The following is a 26,322-nucleotide window of genomic DNA, read 5'->3' on the forward strand; positions in this document are numbered from 1 at the left end:
AAAATAATTACTCCAGTAAAGTATAGATACCCAAAATTTCTACTTAAGTAAGGTAACGAAGTATTTGTACTTAGTTACTTGACACCTCTGGACATTAGAAAATATCAGGGTGGGTGCACAATCTCTTTGGTTTGATATAGAGAGCTCCATGTCTAAATTTCTCTTTAAAAAACTATAATTTATGAAAAACTATTCATCCTGTAACAACCCACTTACAGTTTCCAGTGTTACGGCATGGCGGACTGTCAGAAGGTTAGAAGGGAGGTCTCACATTCACCCCAATAGGTGACAACCAGGATTTCTCACCTGGAATAACGGAGAATGGTTTCCGTGTTTGGGATCTCCACTCTGTGTGGCTTACTGGAAGGACCCACTTTGATCTCTTTTGGTCAACTCATCGGAAAATACAATATTTAAAAACAAAAATGTTTCCGTTATTTACAGTGAGGGATTATGTCAGGACGAACACTACAAAATATCTCTGGCTCTGAGAGGTAGCTTTTCAGGCCACGTCTGGGCAACTCCATAAACTCATTTTACAGTTTGCTCAAAGACTACAACGCCACAAACACTTCTCATTTAAAGGAATCATGGGAACGAGAACTTGGCGTAGATATTAAAGATGAAGATTGGAATGAAGCCTGGAAAAGTGCAAAAACGTCACAGTCTGTAACAGTGTGAAAGCAATTCAACTCAAAATTCGACACCAGGCCCATATATTCCCATCTCAACGCTATAAGTTCAATTCTGATATTTCTCCATTATGCCCTAAATGCAAAACAGAAACGGGAAATCTTGTATGAAAATACAGCAATTCTGGAATGTTATAAGTTGGGAAATTGATAAGATCAGTTACTACAGAGTGTGACCCTCTGTGCATGCTACTTGGGATTTAATATACCTCTGTCACTGGTAAATATATAAAGGAGGCTCTATGCTTACGTTCTGTGCAAGAAAATGCATTCTTCTGAACTGGTCGACAGAAAATGTTCCATCCAAAACATACTGGCATAAGATTATACTTGAATATGTATCATTGCAGTACTACTGGACTATTTGACATGCTTGTTGCGTAACAGAGGCAATTTATTTTACAAAATATGGCAGCCTTTCATGTCATATATTGGTTTACATATCGCTGCTATTTTTTGTGTGATCGGAGTGAATCCTGCCCTATAGGTATTTGTTGTGGTCACCTGCTGGTTGTATAAGCCTTCCATCCAAAATGTTCTGTTCTTGTTTTCCTTTCTCTTAACCCCTTTATTCAAATGATCAGAGCAATTTAAATATATGTTTACACAAAGCTACAGTAGTGACATGGAATGCAGCAAAATCTCATGTACATTTAAATACAAAATATAGTAGATAAATACTTTCTAACTTTGACTACATTTAGTTATTTATAAACTGAATATCAAAATGGATATAAACAAAAAGGTTTTGTCTTGAGAGTAAAACACCATAAGAAAAAAAAAACATGGTTCTAACTTTTTAAGACAACTAATTGCAAAATCTGTCCTTTTGTACAGAGAGCTACCGATAGCAAACAGAAAGGTGGCTATCAATGCTCTGTTAAGAGACAACTGAGCATCAGTGTTCAACTACTCCATGTGCTGACCATTTTATCATGACATTAACTGAAATGGGTTGGGATTACCAAATAGTAACACAGACACTTGTAAGACTGTGTGTGTGTGTGTGTGTGTGTGTGTGTGTGTGTGTGTGTGTGTGTTTAACTCCTGTTCTGCAAGGAGTCTATAAGACTCTTGTTGTACTCTGCCACTTGTTGGGAGACGTTCTTAGCGACTGAGGCGTAGTCACTCTCCTGAGATTTAGAGGCGATGACTGATGTTGCAGTTGAGGAAAGATTACTGATGTAACCAATGGGTGGCTTTTAGAGGGGACATATGAGACATATGTGATGTGTGATGAGTCACAGCGCACCACACCACACCACTGGCTGTCTTTAACAACAAAAAACTTTAAGTAATAAAGAGATAAAGACGCATTTCAGAAGGATACACTCTTTCATTACAAAGTTGTTCTGCTCCAAGTGTTGCCATTTCCTCTCAAGGTTAGCCAGCTGAAACACACACACACACACACACACACACACACACACACACACACACACACACACACACACACACACACACACAGAGAAGGTAAGAATGCTGTACCAACACCTGTCAACCAATCCCCTACATTCTATTTAACACACACATTTAGTGTCAAAATGCTAATTTAAGTCATTATCTGACCAACACTGTGCATGTGCACTGTGACTTCAGATTACTTTAAGACCAGAAACTAAGAAGTATGTACATACAGATCAATAGTTGTGTCCGTTTTTTCCTCCATTTTCATTAACAATTTGAATTTGAATTAACAAAATCACATTTTGGTGTACTCAAAGAAAATCCTGCCTAACATTTCTTTGTGCCAAATCCAGCCTGGGGATGTCTCCAGTGCTGACAACAGAAGCAGGTTTCTCCTCATTAGGATGAGAGCAGAGGCCTGAAATCTAAACTCAGTGTCTAAGTTGGTGTGGCGTTGAAAACAACAAAGCAATCATTCAAAGTTTAGTGAATACAGTTTTGATGACTGCAGAAATGTATTTGGAGTCTTGGCAGATTAGCATCTGAACCAGTAGTTGGTATTTTGATTAGGGTTGCAAAGGGGTGGACATTTTCTGGTAAATTTCCAGAAACTTTCAATGGAAAGTTTAGCTGGGGAATTTTGGAAACATTCCAATTTGGAAACGTTCATGAATTAATGGAATTAATGGAATTAACGGGAATAAACGGGAATTAATGAGAATAAACTGGATATTTTGAATCCATGGAAAGTTTAGCTGGAGAATTTTGATTGACTATGGTTGGTGGGCTATACAATTAACACACATAGGTTAATAATAGCAATGGGTTATGCATTACCCCGTTCATTCCCATTAATTCCCATGGAAAGTTTCCAACTTCGAAAATTTCCGGAATTTTGCAACCCCAATTTTGAGGCTGACAAAAGTATGAACTTGTAGATAAGGTGTAAACATCTTTAATTATAACTGTAATTAAAAAAAAAACATGTTATGCACCTATTACACCTATACATGTTTATATCATTGTATATAGCTATATTTGTGCGGAAATATATTGACAAACTCTCTAACCTGAGCATGGGTCTCGTTGTGTTTCAGTTTGGTCTTCAGATCCTCATATTTCTGGTTCATTTCCTCCAACAGCTGCCTCAATGAATCTCGACGCTGAGTCAGGGATACGCGGTCCTCCTGTAGTCTCTGCACCAGAAAAAACACACACTTGGTTAGCCTGCAGTTTAGCTGTCTAAAGCTAAATAGAAACACATACTTTAGACTTTTGTGATGAATTATTCAACAGTATTTACCACTAGAACCGACAAGGCTCTTTAGCGGTACTATTACCGCCAAACCTGACGCCTAAGAGCGTCTGCACCCTTGTCGTCATGCACTGATGGGCCAATAACGTCGACATTCTCCATCTCTAGAGTGCAGCTTTTCCATCTCTATAGCAACAAGGACATCAATCCAAACGCAGCCCCAAAAACAGTACACGTAGCCAGTGGTTTGTTTCTGTTCGACCAATAAAGTTAGCAGACACTAACACGACCCTATTCAGAACTTGGATTACTTTTTGTGAAAACCCCTTTTTGATTCTTTTGATCTGTGGACACCTGCAGACTTACGTTAGAGGAATATTAATAACTGAGGAATGGACCCCTGTTTGCCGTTCACAGCAAGCTCAAAAAGGTATGGAATGGCTAGGTTTTCCCCATCTCTCTTTGGTTTATTATTCTGGTATCTCTGAATGAATCATGCTTTGGTGTTCATGATTTCCGTTAAATGAACATTTGCTGATTTGTGATTGAATCACAGAGAATGTGTAGCAGGACAACGTCCATTTTAACACTAGAACCACCAACGGGTCATTTTTACCTGTTACTCTGTTATTATAAAATCCCTTCGTCTCTCAATTCATGACTAAAATGGGTTTAATTATCATCTAGGAGTTATGTAGGGTGTGGTATAAAAAGAATAAGAAAATATGATCATTTATACCTAAAACCCCCAAGTGAGAATGGCGTCCTGTGACGCCCTGCTATACCCTGCTACATCCTGTGACACCCTGCAGTGTCCTGCTACACCATGAACTACCACAACTACTATTTCTAGTCACTGTTATCTTTATTGTGACTATTATTGCCACTGTTCATCACACCCCCAACCGGCACCGCCAGACACCGCCTACCAAGAGTCTGGGTCTGTCCCAGGTTTCTTCCTGAGAGGGGGTTTTTCCTCGCCACGGTCGCACTAAATGCTCTCTTACTGGAATTGTTGGGTAAATTATAGAGTTTGGACTAGACCTACTCTATCTGTAAAGTAGAGCTGGGAAATATATTGATATTATATCGATATCGTGATATGATACTAGATATTGTCTTAGATTTTGGATATTGTAATATGGCATAAGTGTTGTTGTTTCCTGGTTTTAAAGGCTGCATTACAGTAAAGTGATGTCATTTTCTGACCTTACCAGACTGATGTTACTGTCATTATAGCCACATCACTGATGATTATTTATCAAAAATCTCATTGTGTAAATATTTAGTGAAAGCACCAATAGTCAACACTACAATATCGTTGCGGTACTGATATCGAGGTATTTGGGCAAAAATATTGTGATGTTTGATTTTCTCCATATCGCCCAGCCCTACTGTAAAGTGTCTTGAGATAACTCTTGTTATGAATTGATACTATAAATAAATTGAATTGAATTGAATGAGATTGGGGAGAAATCAATGAAACCGTCAATTTGATTGAATGAGGAATCTTGATTTTAGCACGAGGAGCCCACCTATCATGGCAGCAGCCCTCAGACGCTGTGACACCGTGACAGTCAAGCCATACACATCCTTCTAGTTAGACTTTACTCATCTAGCAGTTTCTAGCTAACGTTAGCTTACTGCACTAGCTAAACTAATTAGAAATATTTATATTCGTTGGTGTCGGCTCTAAAACCGGGAGCACGCACTGGACATGTCATTTGTGTCATTTCGATCCGTAATGGCACAGCCTAAAGCAATAAACTGACTTTTAAATAGTTACTTTGTCAAGTCTTACTTAATATATATTAAAAAAAACAATAGATAAAATGAACAATTTATTGCTTCATGAAATTTACACATTTGTTAGTGTTAGAGTTACTGTTGCAGGCAAGGGGTGAAAATGACCCGCTCGGTGGTTTGAGAGGGAAATGGAATGCTGGGTAGGGTTAAACATTTTAATTTTAATGGACAATGCAAAGCCAACCTGAACCCGCTTATCCGGGTTGCCGGAGACCTGGTGGGTTTTAATAGGATTATGATTATAAGTGCCTGTGAATGAACATTGGCGTGCAAATGAGTTTCTGTGTCTCAATACACTGTACAGCAATCATACAAATGTGTCAGTTATGCTGCTACGGAGAGAGGTGTAGGAGAGTACCAACGTTATTCAACGCTACTCCTAAAAGCGGACTGTTTTGTGAAAAACAACAGCAAAAACCCAGCTATTTGGTTTTCTAAACGTTATTCTATCATTAGGACAATATTGGAATGTGCAGAATAGGTATTTAGGTAAAGTCAAGGCAGGAGGGAAACAGACTAAACTTGTGATAATCTTCTTACCCTTTTCTTCTCCTCTGCTGTGTGCCTCAGGGTGTCCAGGTCTTGGTAGGTGACCAGCTCAGACTGCATGGTGGCTACGCGCTCCTTCAGGTTGCTGAGCTCATCTGTGATCTTCCCCTCCAGCTGCTGCACTTTCTCCAGGTCCTGCTGCAGACGCTGGGACTCTACAGAGTGATAGTTTGCTCGTTTGGCACGATAGGTTTATCAAAGAGGATATACTTCACTGGGTGTGTGTGTGTGTGTGTGTGTGTGTGTGTGTGTGTGTGTGTGTGTGTGTGTAATTTACCAGTTGTCAGTCCTCTGGCAGTGCTCTCTGATTGGACAACCTCCGTCTCCTTGCTGACCAGCACCTCCTGCATGTTTCTCAGCTCACTGGCTGTTACTGTATCCACCTGATGTAGCCGCAACATGTTCTACACACACACACACACACACACACACACACACACACACACACACACACACACACACACACACACACACACACACACACACACACACACACACACACACACACACACACACACACACACACACACACACACTTTACTTTTAATCTTTATCTCATCTGATCAATCTAAAACACATAGGACTGTCAAAACTGGCCAAGAATTATGTTTGAATGTTCCTTCTAAAAAAACACAGGACGATTCAAACGATTGGAATATCTACTTTTGCACATTATGTCCATAATATGGCAAACGTACAACAAGATACATAACTACTTGTGTAGGTATATTAATTTCAACATAAAAATGCCTTTTAAAAGATCTACACACCTATACAAAATAAACCAGTGTTAACAAACGTATGTCTTATACTGTGAAATCTAATATAAAGATCATAACGTTAGACAACTGCATTTTTTATTCGTACGCTCTCATTGCCATCACCAGATGAGTGACAACTTTGTTTGGCTCGTTTTCTGTAACCAGTGTAGCCTGAAGTCATGTTGGATGGAATTAGCAAGCTAATGTTAACTAAGCTAATGCTAACTAGCCAGCGGTCACTCTGTCCCTCCGCTTCGCTCCCACCACAGGAAGACTTCTCTGCCCAGAGAAGGGATGACAGGCCAGGAGATGGACAGTGTGGTGAGGCATCTCCCGGGGTCTGCTGTCTTTACACAGGAAGTGAAGCAGAGGGACGTAGGCTCTTTGCCGCTGCTGCTGCGGTTTCGGGCAAACGCTGTTTAGTTGTAGTAGGCATAGCAACGTTTGTATCCGGTTTCCCTTTTTGAATGACAAATAGATTACTGCCGCCTGCTGGCAGGGAGAGTTATTTCTTATATTATAGTTATAGTATAGTATACTTATCTCTTTACTCCTCCGTCTCTCTCCCTCCCATTCAGCTATTTACTCTATCTTTTTGTTATCTCTCTGCCTTACTGTAATATTTACATTCCTTCCTTCTAACTATCAGTCCCTCTGCTTTCCATCCCCTCTCCACCTCTACCCTTCCTCCTCACTCTGCTGCAGTGTTCCAGGAGGGAGACAATGTTCTCCTGGCTCTGTGTCATCTTTTCCTGCGCCTGAGCCCTGGTCTCCTCAAATGACTCCATGTACCCTGGAAGAAATGAAGAAAGTTATTACAACTAGCTGCATGTCATTATATTCAAAGCCATATCTGGTCATACAGATACATTAAAACTCCTATGTGCAGGATTTAAAAAATATTCTGACTTCCACGACTCCTGGTGGTAGTTTCAAAAAGTGTGTGCTTCCATATATCTGTGTCAGCCATTACATATCAGTTAAGCCCCTGACACACCAATCCGATTATCGGCCGTCGGACAGTCTGGCGAGGTCGGTGACTCAAGTCTGTTCAGTGTGTTCCGTGCTGTCGTCAGTCGGAGGAGCCATCGGCATCCATTTTGGCCGATTTGACCAGTGGGAAGTCGGACTCAATGACCAATCTGATTGGTGGAGTGCTAGCCCTTGACTAGCGAATCAGTGCTTCTTCCACAAGAAGAAGCCCGAGAGCTGACGCCACTATCTTCTTATTACTAATACTTTTATTACTTAATGACAAACAACAAAAACAATGACTGACGACAGCGTGCTCTGTGTTTACTAGATCTAGAGAGATGTTCTGTCATTTCCTGTTTTCATTTTTTGGGGCAACAATACAGATTAGCACCGCCTGCTGTTATGGAGACGTATTACGTCTCGCGCACGCGCAGAGCGTACGCTCAAGTTGGCGTCTCTTCGGTGTGTTCTGAGGCAATTTTTTTGAGAGACGGGAGCTGACTGATCGGTCCAACTGCCTTATAGTCATAACAATAGTGACACATTATTGATATTGATTTGTAAATAAGACTGTGATTTTTGATATTGTCTACTCAGGTTTAGTCATATAAGCTGTCAAATGTTCAACTCACGGTCAATTTCCTCCTCTTTCCTCTTCAGCTCTTTATATTTCTGCTGACACTCCCCTTATGGACAGAAAAAAAACTATTAGTTTAGCAAGCAATCATATAATAATTAAACAGATTTATCTGGTAGAACTGTTACATACTTTGTGTGTAGGAGTTTGGTTAAATGTCAAGGTAAAAACATAGCCAATTAATCAATTAGTTTATTAGTCTCAAATGTAAATAATTGTTATGTATGACTTCAATATAAAAGAATATCTTTGGGTTTCCGATTATTACAGTTTAAGTAATTCAAACATGTCACCTGTGGCTTTGGTAAATTATGATGTGCATTTTTCACTATATCATAGATTATGAATTAGTGACAAATGCCTATCACAAACTATGACATGGACCAAGCAATTACTTTAGAAAATAATCAGCACATTAATGGCTAATAAAAATGATCGTTAGATCGATAGTTTCAGCCCTCGATATATATTTAAAAAAGAGATGATGCAGTTCACAATGTAACACCAGGATTATTTCCACTATAAGATGATAGATGGAAACATCATTTTACAGGCTATTTTTTTTTAAAGCATATACATTTAGGAAGAAAAAATTGTGATATATAAATGAAAAATGTTGAAAGCAGCCAACCAGTGTTACCCTGCGCTTCCTCTGAGTCCTGCTCCAGTTGTTGGATCTCCTCTTTGATTTTTTGCGTCCTGTCCCTGATCTCTGTAAGCCTGAACACACACACACACACACACACACACACACACACACACACACACACACACACACACACACACACACACACACACACACACACACACACACACACACACACACACACACACACACACACACACACACACACACACACACACACAGTGATGTCACATTTATGAGCAAGTAATTGTGAGGACAACGGTCACAGGGCGTGCAAAACATACGCATATATGCACATTGGCAGGTCCGTGTTAAATACGTCTGGTGTATGACATATCTATATCGTCACTGTGATTGATTTTTATAAAACACATCTGTCAAGCGCATCTGCATACATCTCGCTGTCGCACCATAAACTACAACTACCAGTAGAATAGCTATGCACTAGCAATTCGCCTGACACACAAACAAGCACACAACCCTTCACCTCAAAACAAGCAGCTCTGTCTCACACTTGTTATTGGCTGCAAACAGGACACATTTGAAGCTGTTGGTGGAGAGGTGGTCACTGAACAAACTGTTATCTGTCATGGATAACTCCAACCACCTTCTCCTCCACCCCCCCCCAACACCGGTCCAACAGAGTAGCACCTTCTCTAATGGCCGTGGGCGTGGCTTGGTAGCGTTGCATTTCCCCCGACTCATTTCCTGGTTCTCCTTCTCCGTAAACAACATGAAATCAACAAGATAGTTAACTTCTCCTGCTCTAGATTTCCCACTGTGGTCAGAAAGAACAGGGGAGACACTTTGTTTCTCTCACTATATGGCTCTAGAGTCACTACTCGCTGCGGAGCTAATCGCCGGCCCTCACTCTCACTTCACCCTCGCTCACCAGCTACATACACACACACGGCAACTCGACACACACACCAGCGCACAAGTATAAACATCAGGCCACTTGTATGCTACGGAGAAAGCTCTGCGTAGAGCCTCCGGCAGCAAAAAAACACTACTGGCTAAACTATTTAAAAATGCCGTCTGTCGCTAGCAATGCAGTGATCAGTGACGCTTCTTTCCGACCAATCAGCAGCCTGCAGGGTTTCACGTCACCTTCTCGGCTCGCCTCAGCTCACTTGGAACCTCGACTGAGGAGGTACTAAAAAAAGTACCTGTTAGCAGGTACCAGGGACTTTTTTTTGTAATGGAAAACCAAAAAAGGCGAGTAGAGTCGAGGCGAGGCGAGTAGGTACCATGTAATGGAAAAGCACCATAAGAGGCTCCAACAGCTTCGATGTCGCATGGACCGCTACAAGAAATCATTCCTACCACAGGCAATTCAACTTTTTAACACTTCATCACTGAGTGTTAGATAAGACTCATAGACACCACAACTGCACTAAGTGCAACTTGCACAATAGGTTGACCTACAGCTTTATCAATACTAGTTAGTTGTACATTTTTATTCCTAACTTGTATATATTTTAAATATGTATGGCCCGAGCACGAAAGTGCAAGGCACCTATTGTTTTTGTACAGATTATTATTAGGGCCCAAGCTCTATCTATCTATCTATCTATCTATCTATCTATCTATCTATCTATCTATCTATCTATCTATCTATCTATCTTTCTATCTAGTGCAACATACAGTCTAACTTGCCTTTCTTACTTTATTTGATTTGACTTCATTGGAGTAATTTATAAGTAATAAGAACTGAGATTTGAAGTGTCACAGTGCCCACCATCTTGTCATTGTTTCATGCTTGGACTTCTAATTCGAGTAAAAAAAAATTAATCTAAATTAAAAACGACAATGGTGTAACGACAATGGTACATACTGTCTCTCCATGCTGGCAATTTCCTGGTTGTCCTCCTTCACCTAGAAAACAAAACGGCAGCTTAAATCATTTGTTTACTAACCGCAGCTCTTAAAATCAAATGTCCGTGGTAGTTGTACAAATTAAAACAGCACTTATTGAACATATTCAGTGTGATCTTGCACTGCCTGTCTTATCATGTGTCAACACTAAATAAGACAGTCAACGCTCTACAACTCTAACAACCTCTTTTGTCAGTCTATTGAGAAAAAAAAAATATTCTGTAGTTTCAACAAATTGTAAATTTGTCTTCTCTACCACACGTTCTAAAAACATTCTAAAAATTACGCCTTTGAGGGGTTGTGATTCAAAAACGTAAATTACTCCATCATTGTTATTGCTGTTTCCCTTCTGTCCTGACTTTTCCTAAAAACGTTTCCACAAAAACACGCCCTTTAGCCGGCAGGTGCAGCACGATTAACCCTGGCACTCTCCTCCGCAGCCGAATTTACACATTTGCATGATGGCCGTACAGCACATTGAGACAAAAAAAAATGGGACATAGAAACTCATTTGAAAGTTGTATCGTATCATTTGCACGCCAATATTCACTCACATGCACTTACAATCACAGTAAGGTATGTAGGCCCACAGTACGTCCTTTTATATTTGTAAAATAAAAATTAACTCTGTGTGTACTGAACTGAAAGTCATAGCACAAATGACCGTCACCGGACTATTACTTAAATTAACATTTTACACTGTAACGAGTTCACAAGTTTTGTGTTGGTTCAAGCTGTCAAGCTCAGTAGACTATCTAGCTGTGTGTGTTCTTGCTGCTATGGAAATTAACACAATGCTGTTTAGATGGAGAGGCATGACATGTTAATTGCCCATCTTGGGTGTCGGGTCTGGTGGTGGTGGAATTGTTAAACTTTGTTTACTTTCTAATGACTGTAGTTTCTGCAAATTCTGAAATTAAAATTTAATCAAGATTTTTCTGTCGTACATGTTGATTTTTCTTTATGACTGCAGTTTACATTAGTCTAACAAAACATTGTTGCTGCATATTGTCAGCAGTTTAATGATCTCAACTAACATTCAGCCATTCTTTGGCTGGTTGTAAAGCTAACCTGTTTGAATAATTGTTCTCTTTCCTCCTGTGGGGAGCCCAGGCTCTTGTGCTCAGCCTCCATGGTGTCCCGCTTCGCCTCCAGCGCTGACAGAGTCTCATGAAGCCGAACCACTTCCTGCTTTATGTGCGAGTGGGCCAGCTCCTGCACACAGGATAATGTAAGATCAAACTATTTATACTGCTAATACTACTGTTACTACTACAGCTCGATAGGTTACACAGTGGCGGATGTCACTGAAAAGCAATTTGCATTTACTTCACATGCATTTTCCTAATTATTTTTCACTGTCCGTTTCCTTATTCCCTTCCTCTTTTTCCACAATTTATTGCCTCCCTACCCAGGATGTCTGCAGGTCTTACTCTGATTTAGGTTTAGAAAAAAGGGCCAAGGTCTTAAAATGTCCTGGTCTTGAATGCTTTTTTCTAGCCTGCTGTAGGCAGTAACATGATTTTATGTGATTTCAGGCAAAACCTGGCTGGAAAATCTCTGTTGTTCCACACCTCTGGACCTTTAATTAATTAGTTATTACTTTTTATCTGTTAATCTGTCCATCCAGGTCCATGTTTAATGATTAATTAATGATATATGATGACATATATGGAGTAATTCGTATATACTACCAAGAATGACATTTCACATTCCACTTGGTTTTCATTATTATATTTTATACTTTGGCTAGTATGACTGTGTAACAGGTATAAAATTATATTCTATGTGGTATTAAAAAGGTAAAAATGTATTACATTTAAGGGAGTAAACCCTGCAGAAACCCTTCCTTCCATACACTAACCCTTCCTTGATTATTTTACTGTGTTTTTAACACAACTTACAGCATCGTAGTCCTCCTTCCTAGTTATCAGAATGTCCAGCTCCTCCTGTAGAACAGTTAGCTCCTACAAAAAAAGGAGACAAGTAGAAGATTAAAAAAGGAGGCAGTGTTTCCCATACATAGGTTGCACTTGGGCGACCCACCCAGGTAAATTGAGACCCGCCCAGGTAGATAAAATCCGAATTAAATTTTTTTTCCAAACAACAATGTATTTTTTTTTCAGCGCACACAGACCAGCTGCTTCCAGCCCCTCCCCTTCTTGCACTTGCTCAGAGGGGAGCATGCCTATGTTCCCACATATCTATGTTCCCAAATTTCTAAGATTATTTTCAAAATTAAGCATTATGTTCCTACAGTTCCCAAATTTCTAAGATTTGTTTCCAAAATTAGGCCCTATGTTCCCACATTCCCCCTTCTCCCAATTTGGTAGCCAATTACACCCAATCTATTATGTAAAATGCATTCAAATATAAAATAATGGTTTAAAAAAAAATGCAAGGCAATTGACCATGGTATAAGTGATAATGCCCTTCGAGGTGTCCATTGTCAAGTATTAATGGACTTCGGCGGAGGCAACTGTTTAAAAAAAGTTAATCTTGGCAAGTATGATAATAATATTAGGCCAAAACATTGTATACCTGTAGCAGTTCCTCATTGGCTGTTGTCATGGTGAAATACTTCTCTTGTTTTGTGGCTGGCATTGCCTGGACAACCTCATCAGCGACCCGCCTTGCCCTCCTGATCCCTTCTTCAATCTCCCGGATAGCCTCCTCTCTTCTGCATAGCAAACGGTGGAAGAGTTTGTTGTTTGTTTAATTTGCCTTAATTAGTCAATATTATGGGGTGGGTGAGACATGTGACAAAGGTCCTAGGCCACTCTCAAACCCAGGGCATATAAAATACATGTTAGATAGATTAAGAAATAGATAGATTAAGAAAGGATGCAGAGAAGGAAGGGTGGGAGAGATGTCAGATTGACTGAGCAAATGTACAGTATATCACTGCTTCCTTGCTGTTGTCCTCCTTTCCTTCTTGGTTACCTCCTTGGTCTGTCTTACTTCCTTTACTTAAATCCCTGCTTGCTTCTTCCCTTCCTTCCATATTACACTCCTACCTTCTTTTCTCCCTTCCTTCCTTTTTTCTTTTATCTAAAGTAATTCAAACCCCCTATACATCAAGCTGTCTTCTCACCCAACTCCCATCCATTACTGTAAATACTCCTTCTTTGCCTTCTTTAGTTTGTCTTCAGCCTTCAATAACTCTCTCCCTAAGACCAGGATACGTTATTGGAAAAACAACTTTCGAAATACTTAAATCATCAGTAGTCATAAATCTTCTTCATTCATTTGCTGAATTAATTCAATGTTTAAATGAGATATCTGGCCAACATGCTTAAACTAGAAAAGGAGGAGTGACTTCAACAAACATAAATGTTTAGCTAGCAGAAACAGTGTATGTTAGCTTACAGGTTTTACAACAATGAACAAAGGTCATTTGCTGTGCTAGCTGCATCACAGTCATCTAAGTGCCCCTAGAAGTACAGGTAAGTCTTTGGTTGTTATTCAGTAATATAGAATAGTGACAGAATATGATTAAAATAAGTTTGAGATGTTTGAAACATTGTGAGATGACAAACTGTACATAAGAACAACTGTAGTGTATGCAGGATAAAGGTTACTCGGCTGACACACAGGTGCTTGCTCTTTCAAGAAGTTCAATGGGTTTGTTTTCTCCAAATGATATCAGGAAAATAAGAGACTCCGGTGTAGGTGACTTAAGAGATTTCACGTATACTAAACTCTGATTAAGTTTTACACTGAATGTGTAAGCAGATTTTGTCTGTTATATGTACATAAGTGACAATGAAAACATTGTGTCCTGGTCATAGTTTAAGGTGTTGACATGGTTTGGTGTAACGTCCTATCTAAACTCATCCAAGTTTACACAAGTGGTTTTATACTCGGGTTAGTGGAATTTATGGTCTTACAAGTTAATAGATTAAGAAAATTGAAAGACCTCAAAAAAGTATTGTCCTTTTTGCTTGGAAAGGTTCCTAATGTAGTGAAAGTACCCAAAAGTAGTGTGTGGCAGCAATGATAAGAGCTAGTAGATTTTTCTAAGTGATTAAGGAAAAGTGCTTCAATGCTTCCTTTCTTATCTCTTTAAGCATAGGATACATTGGACCATCCTTAATAAATAATGGCATTGCCCAATTCCTTGTGGCATCAACATTTAAAGCAACACATCACCATTTAGCCATTCATAATCAGAATATTTTGTGCGCAGTAGTGATGGCAGCCGTAATCTTGTATGCACCGTGTGTACATTGTTTTTTCTGTGAGACATTGCAACACATTTCATAATAATAATGTACCTAATGGCACTGTTTTGAGTGGTTAATGCAAGAAGTTTTGTCTTGTCTTGGACTGGTAGTGGAATATTACAGTGTGCACGTGTATACAGAACTGTGGATAAGTGCAAAATCCAAATTTATACAGCACACTGGACATTGGTTTATTTTTAGCCCAGATCACCGACCTGAAACAAGTCCCGCCCCCCCTGGTTTGTGAGCATTTCTTTAAACCAATCACAATCATCTTGGGAGGCACTAAACCCCGGACACAATGATGTGCCTCTGCAAATTAGCCTCAGGAAGGAACTTGTTTTGTTGGAACGTGTACGTTCAAAAGTAGTTTTAGTCGTGCAACAGAAAACATTCGTCCAAATTTCCACCGCGACCTGAACATTCCCGGAAGCAGAACATCGTCAATATAGACTACTAATATATGACTACATTATTTTGACCATGTGTGCAAGTATGAATATTGTGTGAGGATGCACGGATCGGCTCTGGCGGCATGAGTGGACAGAGGGGTGAGCGTGAGCAGCCAATAATTACGTTCCATGAACACGCTGAATCTCGTGATATAGGCCCAGTGTTGGGCAAGTTACTCAGGAAGTGTAATGTGTTACTCTTTACTTATTACTCCTTAAAAAAGTAATATTACTTTACTTATCACTTAGTATTACTTTCGCGTCTTATGTCATCTGTAAGAAAGCCTATCTGGGGCAGAAAACAAATCACATTCGGGCAATACAGTGTTACTTGGATTAGTTACTAATATAATTACTGTTTACTACTCTTTACTGTGAAAAGTAACAATATTACAGTAATATATTACTAAGGCATATGTTACTGACCAACACTGTTTAGGCCACACCCATTACCGCCTATACTTCTCCCCTTGCAAAACAGCTAAATATGCTAAACCCACTTTTCTGAACTCCTCCTAGGCTGTGAGTCCAATCTGCACAAACATTTGCACATATAATCTGTGAACCCTAATGATGCGCAATGATGCGAAAAATGCGCAAGTTACATAAAACCAACTTCCTATTAGCATCCCAGGTAAAACAAAGGAGTTATTAAGTTAAAGCAAAGTATGGATTACCCAGAGTGTTTACTGTATTTCAGGGTAGGATAATGGAGGGATGCCGGCAACCTCTCCTACTACTGTGGTTGAGTGCACTTTTGTCAATGAATATTCTGGGAAGTAATGCTGAGGTTGTGGAAGAAGACACACTGGTAGGAAAAGTTCCATTCTTTCTGTTCTTTTTTTGATAACCTGGCACTCGCAGTGAGTGAAAATATTTTTTTGCTGAAATTTAAGAGCAATGATGATTCCTTTGTATGTTTATTCAGATTGTTCTTCTGTTGTAATAATGGTCCATCCATATATCAGCAGGTAAAGAACTTGACCAACAAGCTTCTGCAAGTCATTCCACATAGTTGCAACAGTTCTTCTGTTACTAAACTGTTGATTGAGGGGAGCCTGATTACCCTAAATGAGGCTGACAGACTAGCCCTGGCTAGTTATCCCAGACTGGTAGAACTCCACCTGGATGGAAACCTGGTGACCAGTATACCAGCCAAGTACTTCTCTGTGGTACCACATCTCAGCGTGCTGTCTCTGTCCAGGAACAAAATCAGCAGGTAATTAAGAAAGCTAATAGACGCTAGCTTCCATTCTACATACTCATTTTAACAAGTTCTGAATACACTAGAACAGTTTAAAATTAGGTACATAAAAACGTCAGTATACATTAAGTGCTGTTCATGGATACTATTGTCACATTTGATCAAATTTGGTGGAATGTTGCATCTCTGTACTGCTCTAGACTTTTTTTTTTAAATGTACAAAATAAGGTTAAATATTCGTTACAGATTAGCATCACTGGTATAAGTTGGACCATTAAAGTATGTGTACTACCATCGCTGCTGCTACAATAATTACTGTTTACAACTGATCCTACTACTGGGTATAACTGCAGCCTGTACCCAGAGTCTTTCTCTGGCCTAGATGTCCTGGCCAAGCTGGACCTGTCCCACAACCTGCTGACAAGTCTCCATACACAACTATTTAGACGGCTGAATACTATACAGGTAAAACCGAAATAATGTGTAACGGGGCATTCACACCAAAAAAAGCAATCCGGCAAATTTGCCGCAGGGTGGTGGTGGTTTATGAAACGGCCCATTTGTGTGACATCCTGTTGTGTTCTTAAACCCACCAACAAAAGCACAAGTAGACTTTATATTTCAGAATTGCTGTTTTGTCAGATCGCTTATAGATTTTGACGATTCGCACTTGAAAGCAGCTTTATTTCACAGGAGAGAGAGAGAAAGATAAGAGACGAGCGAGACATAGTGAGTGTGTTGTTGTTGCAAGAAACATTCAGCTGTTACACAAACTCCCGGGCAGTTCAGTGCTTGTTTAGTTTTTTTACACTCCATAGTGTTTGAAAACTTTCTTGTAGCAGCAATGATGTTTCTGTTTACTTCATGGGATTCTCATACCGCCTCAAACCATAGTTAGAGTAAAAACACACCACAAGTCTGATTGCCGGTTACATGAATGGCCACGGTAGTGTGATGTGGGGTTGCGTTATATCAAAAGTTGAGTAGGTCTCAACTTTTTGCCGCAAGCCTGCTGCGTTTTTTTCTCCCTGCGGTACCCCCGTCATAGCCTAAAAGCACTACCCCCGTTCAAAATGAATGGAAAGACCTGCGTTTTTGGAGGACCATCGGGAAGCTGACATAGGCAGTCTGAACGCAGCCTAAGGATTTCAATATTTATTAGCACAAAGTTTAAAAAAAAAAAATAGGTTATTGTGTATTATCAGGCTAAAACCGAATATTAGGGAACATTTTTACGCAATCTTGTGTTAACCTGAAGTTCCTGTCTCATTCGTCAATGTTAAAAAAAACAACCTTACTAAATACATTTGTATTGCAAATTATTATTTTCAATAGGAGAGAGAATAATGTGTTCCTTCAAGAATGTTATCTGAAATACGTAGTTATTAGTGGACCAAAGTCATTTCTACGTAAAAGAAAACACAACTAGCGAGTAAACCTGGTCAATCATGTGCATTTTTTCACATTATTATTAATCCATGAATCTGACACAGTCTGGTCTCATTAGGTGCTGAACCTACAGGAAAACCCCTGGAATTGTTCCTGTCCGCTGCTGAACAGCATTGGAGAGGTCAAAGCAGTTGGAGTTAACATTGGTAATAATGTCCTTTCTGCAGTTTTGAAGTTTCAGTAATACAGAGTTGGGAACCAAGTCTGTTCAAAATTAGATGCAAATCCGAAATGACAAGTACCTGGTACCCATAAAAAATATAGAGAGCAAATGCCAGTGGATAGGCTGAGGAGGACTATGTAACTAATGCAGGTGCTCTTCGTATCCAAGGACATACGAGACCAAAAGAGAGGTTAGACTTACACTTAGCTCAAACCAAAAAATACCAAGGCACACTGCTTTGCAAAAATTAAAAAAAAATCTTTAATAAATGGGCTTAGTGCCTACACATTACAACTCACTGTCTTCTTCAGGGCATGTAAAAACTAGTGACAACTCACACGTGAATCAAAGCTGCAATGCAATCATGGTCGGCTGCTAGGTGTACATAATAAGTCATAAGTTTGCAGTCAGTGACCAGGGTGCTTATTCAGACATGAATAAATTAAATTGCAGTCAGATTAATGTTAAGGGGTGCATGTTATTAAGGGGCTTAAGTGAATGCTCATTAACTAAATTACTTTTATATCTGTGGCTCTACAGAGGGACTAAAAGTCACATGTGCTTCTCAAGAAAAGCAGGCTGAAAGGCTTTTGCAGGCTACAGCTATGTGTCACCCATTGCCACCACCCATCTTTACTACAGACCAACAAAAACCAGTCAACTCTCAACAGTCTTGGGGCTTATCCACTATGCTGAAGACCACACTGGCATCAACACAGAACCACAAGATCAACAAAGGTAGGTCAAGAGAAACGTGGGTATTTCACTTTTCTCTTACATGTGGATGTACAAATAGAACATAACATTCTAAACAGACTAGTCTCTTCTCCCTCTCCATCCTGCAACCCCAACCAGACCAGACACCTGTGCTCGGCAACACATGGAAGTTCACAGCATGTGTTGCAGCTTTGGCACTAAGCACCTTCATGCTCATCGTATGTGGCATAAAGGGGCCTTCCTGGTACAAGCTCTTCCACAACTACCGTCATCTGCGACTGCGCCAAGAGGAGGATGATGAGGAGGAGGCTGTTGTGTCAACAGTCTTCTCAGAGACAGGAAGATACCTGCACCATCAGACATTCACCTTTGAGCAAGATAGTGGGCAAATAGAGGAGGAGGATGGGTATTTTGAGGATCCATACATCAAGAGGGAAGAGTGAGATGCAGGAGAGGAGACTTCAGCCGATCCACGAAGAATCGAACAGCAGCTGGTGAACTAGTAATAAGACGTGGAGGCAATCATCACAAAAAGAAAATCTGTCATTTGTGTATTTGAAAAACTAGCTGCTCACTGGGGATGCTACCAAAAGAATATTTCCTCTAGAGGTGATATGTACAGTATATTTTGCCTTTGGTGGATAACCTGAAAGCTAAATAAAACCATTTAACTATTTGTTACTATTTTCTAAGCTCTGGTTAGTATTATCATAGTCTCCCATTGCTAGACCTATCTCCACAGTGCTGTGGAGTAAAAGTCTGGCTACACCACACATACATTCTGGGATAGGAGAGAAAAAAACTCACTAAGCTCCGGGCTCTGTGACGGTGGTTCTGCTAAATAGTCTCTGGAAGGAACTTGTTTTGGTGCAACATTTGCTCCTTGCAAAAGAAAATACCACATACAATATCAAAAGAAGTTAACGGTTCACACAACACAGTAACAAACTATTTATATTAGCCAGATACATGGTTAAACCTAATTTTCTCTTAGCAGTGTGCCGCCGTGTGTGTACTTCTACCATAGCAATAGGTAATGCCGTAAACATAAATATAAGTCTTTACAATCATTCACCGAAAGAATCAAGCAGGCCTGCCTTGTGGTACGATCCAAATTTTCTTCAAAACTTGCCATTTTCAGCGTGTAGCTTGCTAGCTCAAAGTTTGTTGTTGTTTCCCGAAGCGAATAGAGTTTAAGTACAGCAACACCCAGAGAGCGGACGGTGAGGGACACTGCCCCAGATGTAAGGCAATTACCCTGGAAATGTACTTCCGTTGATCCAGACTAGTATTATCATTCTCTGAGTCACTAAAACATCCTGGCTCTGTGGCCCCTACTGTAAGCTATTTGTACCGTTTCTACCACAGCCATTACAATTGAGCTCTTGCTCAACTAAGAGAGAAATATGTAATGTAACATGTAATGCTCACTCATAATAAACAGAGCACAGATGTCAGCCTTTACCCAGCTTGTTTGCATGTCACAAGTTTAAAGAGACAGTTTTACTCCATGATGCAAGTTAAGAAGTTAAGCTTGCTACTTGCTGTCTCTGAACTGCATTGCAGTTCCTCATAGAGAGAAGTTATGTGACCTCTTCAGGCTGCTTTATAGACTAAAGGACTACCCATATGTACTTTCTTTGCATGTCTGTACTAGTTTGTATTTTTGATTGACATACAGTATCATTCACCTAGTGCATGTAGCTATGTGTAATAGCTGTTTTAAAGCTAACTTTTCTAAAAGAAACGACCATGACATCCAAACAATTAATCAATTTCCTACATCAATCATTGATGACTCAAATTGATTATTCAATCAAAGCTTATAAAATTCAAAAAGCATGTCTTCCATTACCATTTTCAGGTATTTTTTCTAGAAAAGCCAACATTAAATATAAGTTTAAGAACAGGATTCCCCAACATAAATCCTTACCCACTGAACTCAAGCAATACAACTGTGTTGTTGAGAACACCCTGCAATAACCATAATGAAATGTCCACCGAGTACTTACTCTCTCCTCTCGGTAAAGATGCTATCAATGCTTTCAGCCTCACTGTCATTCTGGGCTTTCAACTGGGAGGGTAGAGAGGAAGAAAAATAAAAGGAATGACCAGGCACTCATTATATTTATTTGCAATCAGCCTGTTGAATAGATCTGCGAATCAGAAAAGTTACCATAATGCTTACATAATGTACTTACAATGTTATAGTCGTTCATCATTTCCTCCATCTCTGTGTTGGTGTTGAGCTTGTCCACCAGCTGGAAATACAAACAAAAAGCTACATGTCAGTAGGACTCAAGTGTTAAATAAGGGTAGCACAGTCCATTGGAAACCAAAAACGTTTTAAACTGTAACACGCCGGCAGTATGATAATAACATCCAAAACACAAAAAGATTCACTTTCAAAGTACTAATGTTTACAAATACAAAAGTACAAAGAGCTAAAAGGATCTAAGTCGCCGCACCGAGTGGAAAAGTCACATCACGCCACTAACCACCTGTGTAAAACACATCTCTCCACAGTGTCTCTCCACGTGTCATGTTGTAAATTCAGATGGATTTGGATTGGATGTCAGTGTTTCTATCGTTCATCAAATCTCTTTGAAAGTGATCCCAACGATGAGGGTTGGGTAACGTTTGGGCTTTTTCCGATACCGGTGCTAAAGCGATACTTTAAAAACGGTGCCGGTGCCTAAATGGGTACTTTTTAATAAAGTAAAAAAAAAAGAAAAGAAAAAAAAGAAGGGTAGTAAACAACAGTCGGCGACTTCTTTATTGCTAAGGCCATATGGTCAAAATTCAAGATTTTATAATAATGTAATAACTATAACTTATAACAATAACTTATTTCACCAGTAAATTGCTGTTGAACGACAAAAACAAGCACCTGATGGGAAAAGGGTGTTTTGACTAATAACTTTGAATGCACCACGAGGCTACCCGTTTCAAGTGAAGGCACCATCTGTGTTGTTTAATTCCGACAACGGCAGCTGCTGCGCTGCAGAGCAGACTGTTAGGTCCCGCTGTTGGAATCCTCTACGGTGAAATACAGTCACACTTTACACGGTTTAACGTTAGCTGTCAGTATTTTAACCCTGTTTAATCCAGCTGCTAGCTAAAGGTAGGTTAACGTTACATGCTGTCAGGTGTAGTGTAAAGCCAGGCACTGAAATTTTCGTATTTTCTTATTTCGGTCTCGTTACATCCATTTACGTTAGCACCAGTGCCCTATTGGCACCACGTTTCGGTACCCAACCCTAGTAACGATATCGTTTGACATTGTCCTTATAGTTGCGGTGTGGACTCCGCCATCCACTTGAGATTTTTAAAACTATATATATATTTTTAAAATTATCATTAAAGTTATTGTTCTTAGTGTGGACGGCCCTTAACCTTAGCGAACAGACATTATTAGCTCACCTGAGGGGGGGATTTTCATTTGTTGAGGCTAATCTATTGGTGTTTGCATTCTTCATACTTAAACTCAGTCATTATGGATTACTTTAGCTCAATACATAAAGTGTAAGAATATTTGTCTGATATTGTTTTATTTATTGTTTGCTTGGGACAGTCAGAATATGAAAATTGAAGATTATTTTCCTATGATTACACGTTCAAAATAATTATAGACAATGGCTAAAACCTGTAGTTGAAAGCTATTTACCATGTTGTAGTCAGCAAGCTGGCCTTGTAGATCCTTAATCTCTGCAGCAAGGCCTTCGGCTCTGAAGGGGAAAGAAAACCACAAATGGTTGGTAATTTAAGATTTCTTTTCTCCCACACTGTAATGCAATTGTTCATTATAATATTAATTCATCCTATCATTTATTCTAAAAGAGCCCTTATATTTGCATGTGACCTTTTAATAATACAGCTCAAACAGACTGAATTTCAACTTCTTTTGTATAACATTTCCTAGTCTATATCCACGACATTGCACTTCCGGGATTCTCCCATCCCAGAATGCTGTGTCCATTTTTCCTGTGTTATTGCATATATCTTATTTTTTCAACTGAATCCATGGTTCAATGCAGTCCATAAACATAGAAAATGAATATTTGAAGGCTGTGAACTGCAGTAGGCCTAAATAACATAAGAGAACATGGTCTGTTTTTTTTATTACAAAATGTACAGCGTCAGCACTAATAAGTAAAGACACGACTCACCTCTTCTCGTAGGAGAGATACACAGAATTCTCCTGGTTGTAGTTGTCAATCTCTTTGTGCAGTTTGCTGGTCTCTGTGGTTAACTCGTTGATCTTACTCCTAGCAGCACAACAAGAACATTCACTTTTTAATGGTAACATTCACCAGTGTGTACCAACACGAAGAAACAGCTGCCCTGCTGGAAACACCTGCTGCATGGTGTAAACTAATACCATTAAGGGCTTAACATGTTTTACGTAAACATTTAGTTGGGATTAGTAAGACTAATAGTAGCATGTGTTACCTAAGAAGGCCCAAGTAGTAGGACTTATCCAGAATCTGTCTTTGAGGTCCTTTTGGGGATGGAGGTGGTGGAGAGAAACGAGAGGTAAGACTTGAAATGATATTATGACTGTTTCAACATGGCTGACAGTGGCTCAAAGTTTCTGCCCTAACATTAAACCATAAAAATACAAATCTATGCAATCTATGCTCTTCAGACTTACCTTTCATGCCAGTCTTCATACCACTGAGCCCCTGTTGGGTCACGGGCCTGTCAGTCACTTTGATCTGTGCTGAGAGAACTCCAGGGGTGGTAATGGGGATGCCGCCCCTCATGCCAGGATGACCACTTGTACCTGGAACCATCTGGATGGAAAATTAAAGAATAAAACTCCATAAGACTGGGTTTTAATGGATATTTATCACAATATCATTTTGTTTTACTGATACTGCTCGTTCGAAGTGCATACTGACTGAAGTTGGGAGAAACCAAACGTTTAGTTAGGCTACACTTTAGAATATAGTTTCTTAACATATAAAATAAAAAAAGCATGCCTTTACAATATTCAGCACAATGTTCATTACACATTCACGAGATTCCCCACAGGTCAACAGAGCAGTGGTGCTGTCTACTGGCAAAAGATAATTAAGAGTAGCCCTTTCTTCCTCATACAGTCATCTTACAATTACGTTTCCATTTTGTGTCTCTACAAAATAAACAAGTGCAAACTAAGTGAGTAGTCAGTTTAGGCTGCAGTTTTGGCAAGCTAATCTACAGCAACATGGCAAAAGTAGTTTACTACATTAGCTATTTTTTATACATCCGTGAACAGTACGTTACAAGACATACACGTCCGTGTTTGGCGGTGGCATCAATGATCCTCAGCAGTTGTATTTCAGACCAGCAGAAACCTCCGCTCACTTAAGTTTCAGAAATGCCCGGGGGAAATTTAGCTTGTGTGGGCACTATTGAGAAGTAGTTAAAATAGTAACGTTACTGCCCAACACTGCTTGCAATACAAGTTGGATATAGTGCCTGACACCTCTGGCACAGGTAGGCTATTTTTTTTATTTGCCAGAGTGTCATAGTGACGCTAACTGACTTTAGCAAAGTTCCCAATATACTCACAGGAAGGGCATTTGTATCTCAAAGCTAAAATATATCCAAGCTGCAGTTGACATACCCCAGTTGCGACTCGAATAGCTGTAGGAGGAGGTCGGACGGCCGTTGGGAGTCTTCCAGCGACAGGGACCACAGATCCACTGCGACTCAGTGGGCGGCCAATGCCGGAGGGAGGCCGCTGACTCGCCATGATGCCTAAAGTCAGTAAAAATATAGCATTAACAATAACAAGTAATAACAAATACTATATTTGTTGCCGATGGAGGGAAAAAATCCATACAGTCTAGTGGTGCTGCTATAGCTCAGTGCTTGTTAGTATGTTTGCTTGGTGACAGCAGCCAAGAGGTCAGAAAAGCTTCCTTGTGACTGGACGTTTGCTGGTTTGAATCCTGAAGCAGACATTCGTCCCAGGCACAGCACTGTATCTCCCATCTCTCCCTACTCTGCCCACACCTGCTCTAGCTAATACAGTGATAGCAGAGGAGGGAAAGATGGAACTTATAGTGCTGGGGCTGTCCAAGTGCAGGAGTGGAAAAGAATGAAGAAAGAAGAAAGAAGACCCCAAGATGTAATGGACTGTGTTCTAGTTACACAAATCCCATATAGAAAAATCGCCTGCACACTGACAAAAAGTAGAAGATGCTCTTCAGAAGCTAGTAGACAATGGTCCACTGACCGAAACGTTTTTAACGTCACAGTCTTTTACTTGATTACTTTTGCAACAGAAGAGAGTGCATTTTTTGTGGCCAAACTTTCTATAATATGGTACTGATGATTTTTGCTACGCTCACCTGACACTAACGTTACCTTTTGAAAAGCCTGGATTCAGGAGCGCAAACCTTTTAAGACATTTATTAAAAGGACAGTTATTTAAATTCATCCACCTTGGCATGAAAGCTGTCTCAGCATACCTGTACCACCGACTGCAGTCAGATAAGTTAACGTTGTAATAGATAGACCTATTGTGGTCTGTCAATGTGATTCTATGGAGTAGACATGTTTGTTTGGAAAAATATGTTTTTCTGCTAAGGTTCAACAAAGCACACCTTCTGCTCGGTAGCTTAGCTAAAACACAACTTCTACAGGTTTAAAGCGAACAATAAACGCCAAAATGCACATTTGAAGAATTCCCGATAGTCTGATGAGAATGCGATTTCAAATATCAAGAAAACGTTTGTCGTAACGTTAACGTTAGCTAGCTGCCTAGCTAAATGTAAACTCAGTGCTGGGTTAACGTTACAACGTACCGTTAGCTAATATTAAACGTTAACTGTAGTTAACGGTATCTGAAATAATAAAAAAAAAAAGTGTAACTATCTTCGATCGTTTTGAATTTGATACACGTTTGCCATTGTGTTTATCAAACAATTTAGCTACGTCACCATTAACCAAAGTTAAAATAACGTAGCGTTAGCTCGCATAGGAAATATCATGGTTACGCTAACGTTAGTGTTTCGTACCTTCAACTGAACGTCTTAAGTCGTTTTCTTCGACAGTAACGTTAAATGTGTTTAAAATGTCCAAGCGCTGTCTAGTTAACGTTAGCTAGCTAGCTAGGATAGTTTACTCATTGAGTTTACTTTAGAGGAAAATGCCAACTTACGTTAATGCTAGAAACACACAACTCGAAATGTTGACGTTACCCTAGTAACTGTTCTTCTTTATGGTTTATTAGCGGATGGCAAACCAACTTAAAAGGTGCATTACCGCCACCAACTGGACTGGAGTGTGAACGAGAGCTAAATGCAGAAAATTAATAAATAAAACAAAATAAATAAATAAAAATAAATCCTCTTTTCTAAACCAATTTCCCTTAGAGACTTTATAATACAGTGATATACCTTGCCGGCTGGTGACCCCAAAAGCCCTGCCAATGAAAATGCGTGGTGATCTGCCTTAGGAAGTGTCTGAAAAAGGTGCTCTCTCTGGGTGTCATAGCTATTCCTTGCAAT

General features: G+C 39.7%; 1 protein-coding gene across 4 annotated transcripts; it reads right to left on the reverse strand.

Annotated features, from left to right (window-relative positions):
* Positions 1-1,233: 1,233 nt before the first annotated feature.
* Positions 1,234-26,322, reverse strand: ift74 (intraflagellar transport 74). 4 transcript variants are annotated; one of them, XM_028569682.1, is made up of 20 exons: positions 26,212-26,322; positions 24,432-24,565; positions 23,472-23,613; positions 23,270-23,318; positions 22,987-23,085; positions 22,485-22,545; positions 21,019-21,078; positions 20,830-20,891; positions 13,148-13,286; positions 12,511-12,573; positions 11,678-11,821; positions 10,566-10,606; positions 8,714-8,802; positions 8,078-8,131; positions 7,166-7,263; positions 5,987-6,113; positions 5,701-5,864; positions 3,170-3,295; positions 2,023-2,083; positions 1,234-1,845 (listed from the first exon to the last, which is right to left on the reverse strand). In XM_028569682.1, exons 2-20 carry the CDS (start codon positions 24,558-24,560, stop codon positions 1,733-1,735), a joined length of 1,821 nt encoding a protein of 606 aa, XP_028425483.1. In that variant the 5' UTR covers positions 24,561-24,565; positions 26,212-26,322; the 3' UTR covers positions 1,234-1,732. The 4 variants fall into 4 exon arrangements, with proteins under 4 accessions (XP_028425483.1, XP_028425481.1, XP_028425484.1 ...); XM_028569680.1 differs by lacking the exon at positions 26,212-26,322 and adding an exon at positions 25,974-26,068; XM_028569683.1 differs by lacking the exon at positions 26,212-26,322 and adding an exon at positions 25,974-26,066 and having other exon boundaries at positions 8,723-8,802.

The sequence above is a fragment of the Perca flavescens genome, chromosome 22 (assembly GCF_004354835.1).
Source record: "Perca flavescens isolate YP-PL-M2 chromosome 22, PFLA_1.0, whole genome shotgun sequence".
Taxonomy (NCBI): domain Eukaryota; kingdom Metazoa; phylum Chordata; class Actinopteri; order Perciformes; family Percidae; genus Perca; species Perca flavescens.

What these genes read in the sequence shown, in the direction of transcription:
- ift74 (XM_028569682.1), bottom strand. Translation starts at nt 24,560, where the DNA reads ATGGCGAGTCAGCGGCCTCCCTCCGGCATTGGCCGCCCACTGAGTCGC. An exon ending in GAAAGAGGAGGAAATTGACC is followed by an intron (nt 7,264 to 8,077) that starts GTGAGTTGAACA and finishes CATTTCTTCCAG; the next exon opens with GGTACATGGAGTCATTTGAG. An exon ending in CAGCAGAGGAGAAGAAAAGG is followed by an intron (nt 3,296 to 5,700) that starts GTAAGAAGATTA and finishes TTTCTGGTGCAG; the next exon opens with AGACTACAGGAGGACCGCGT.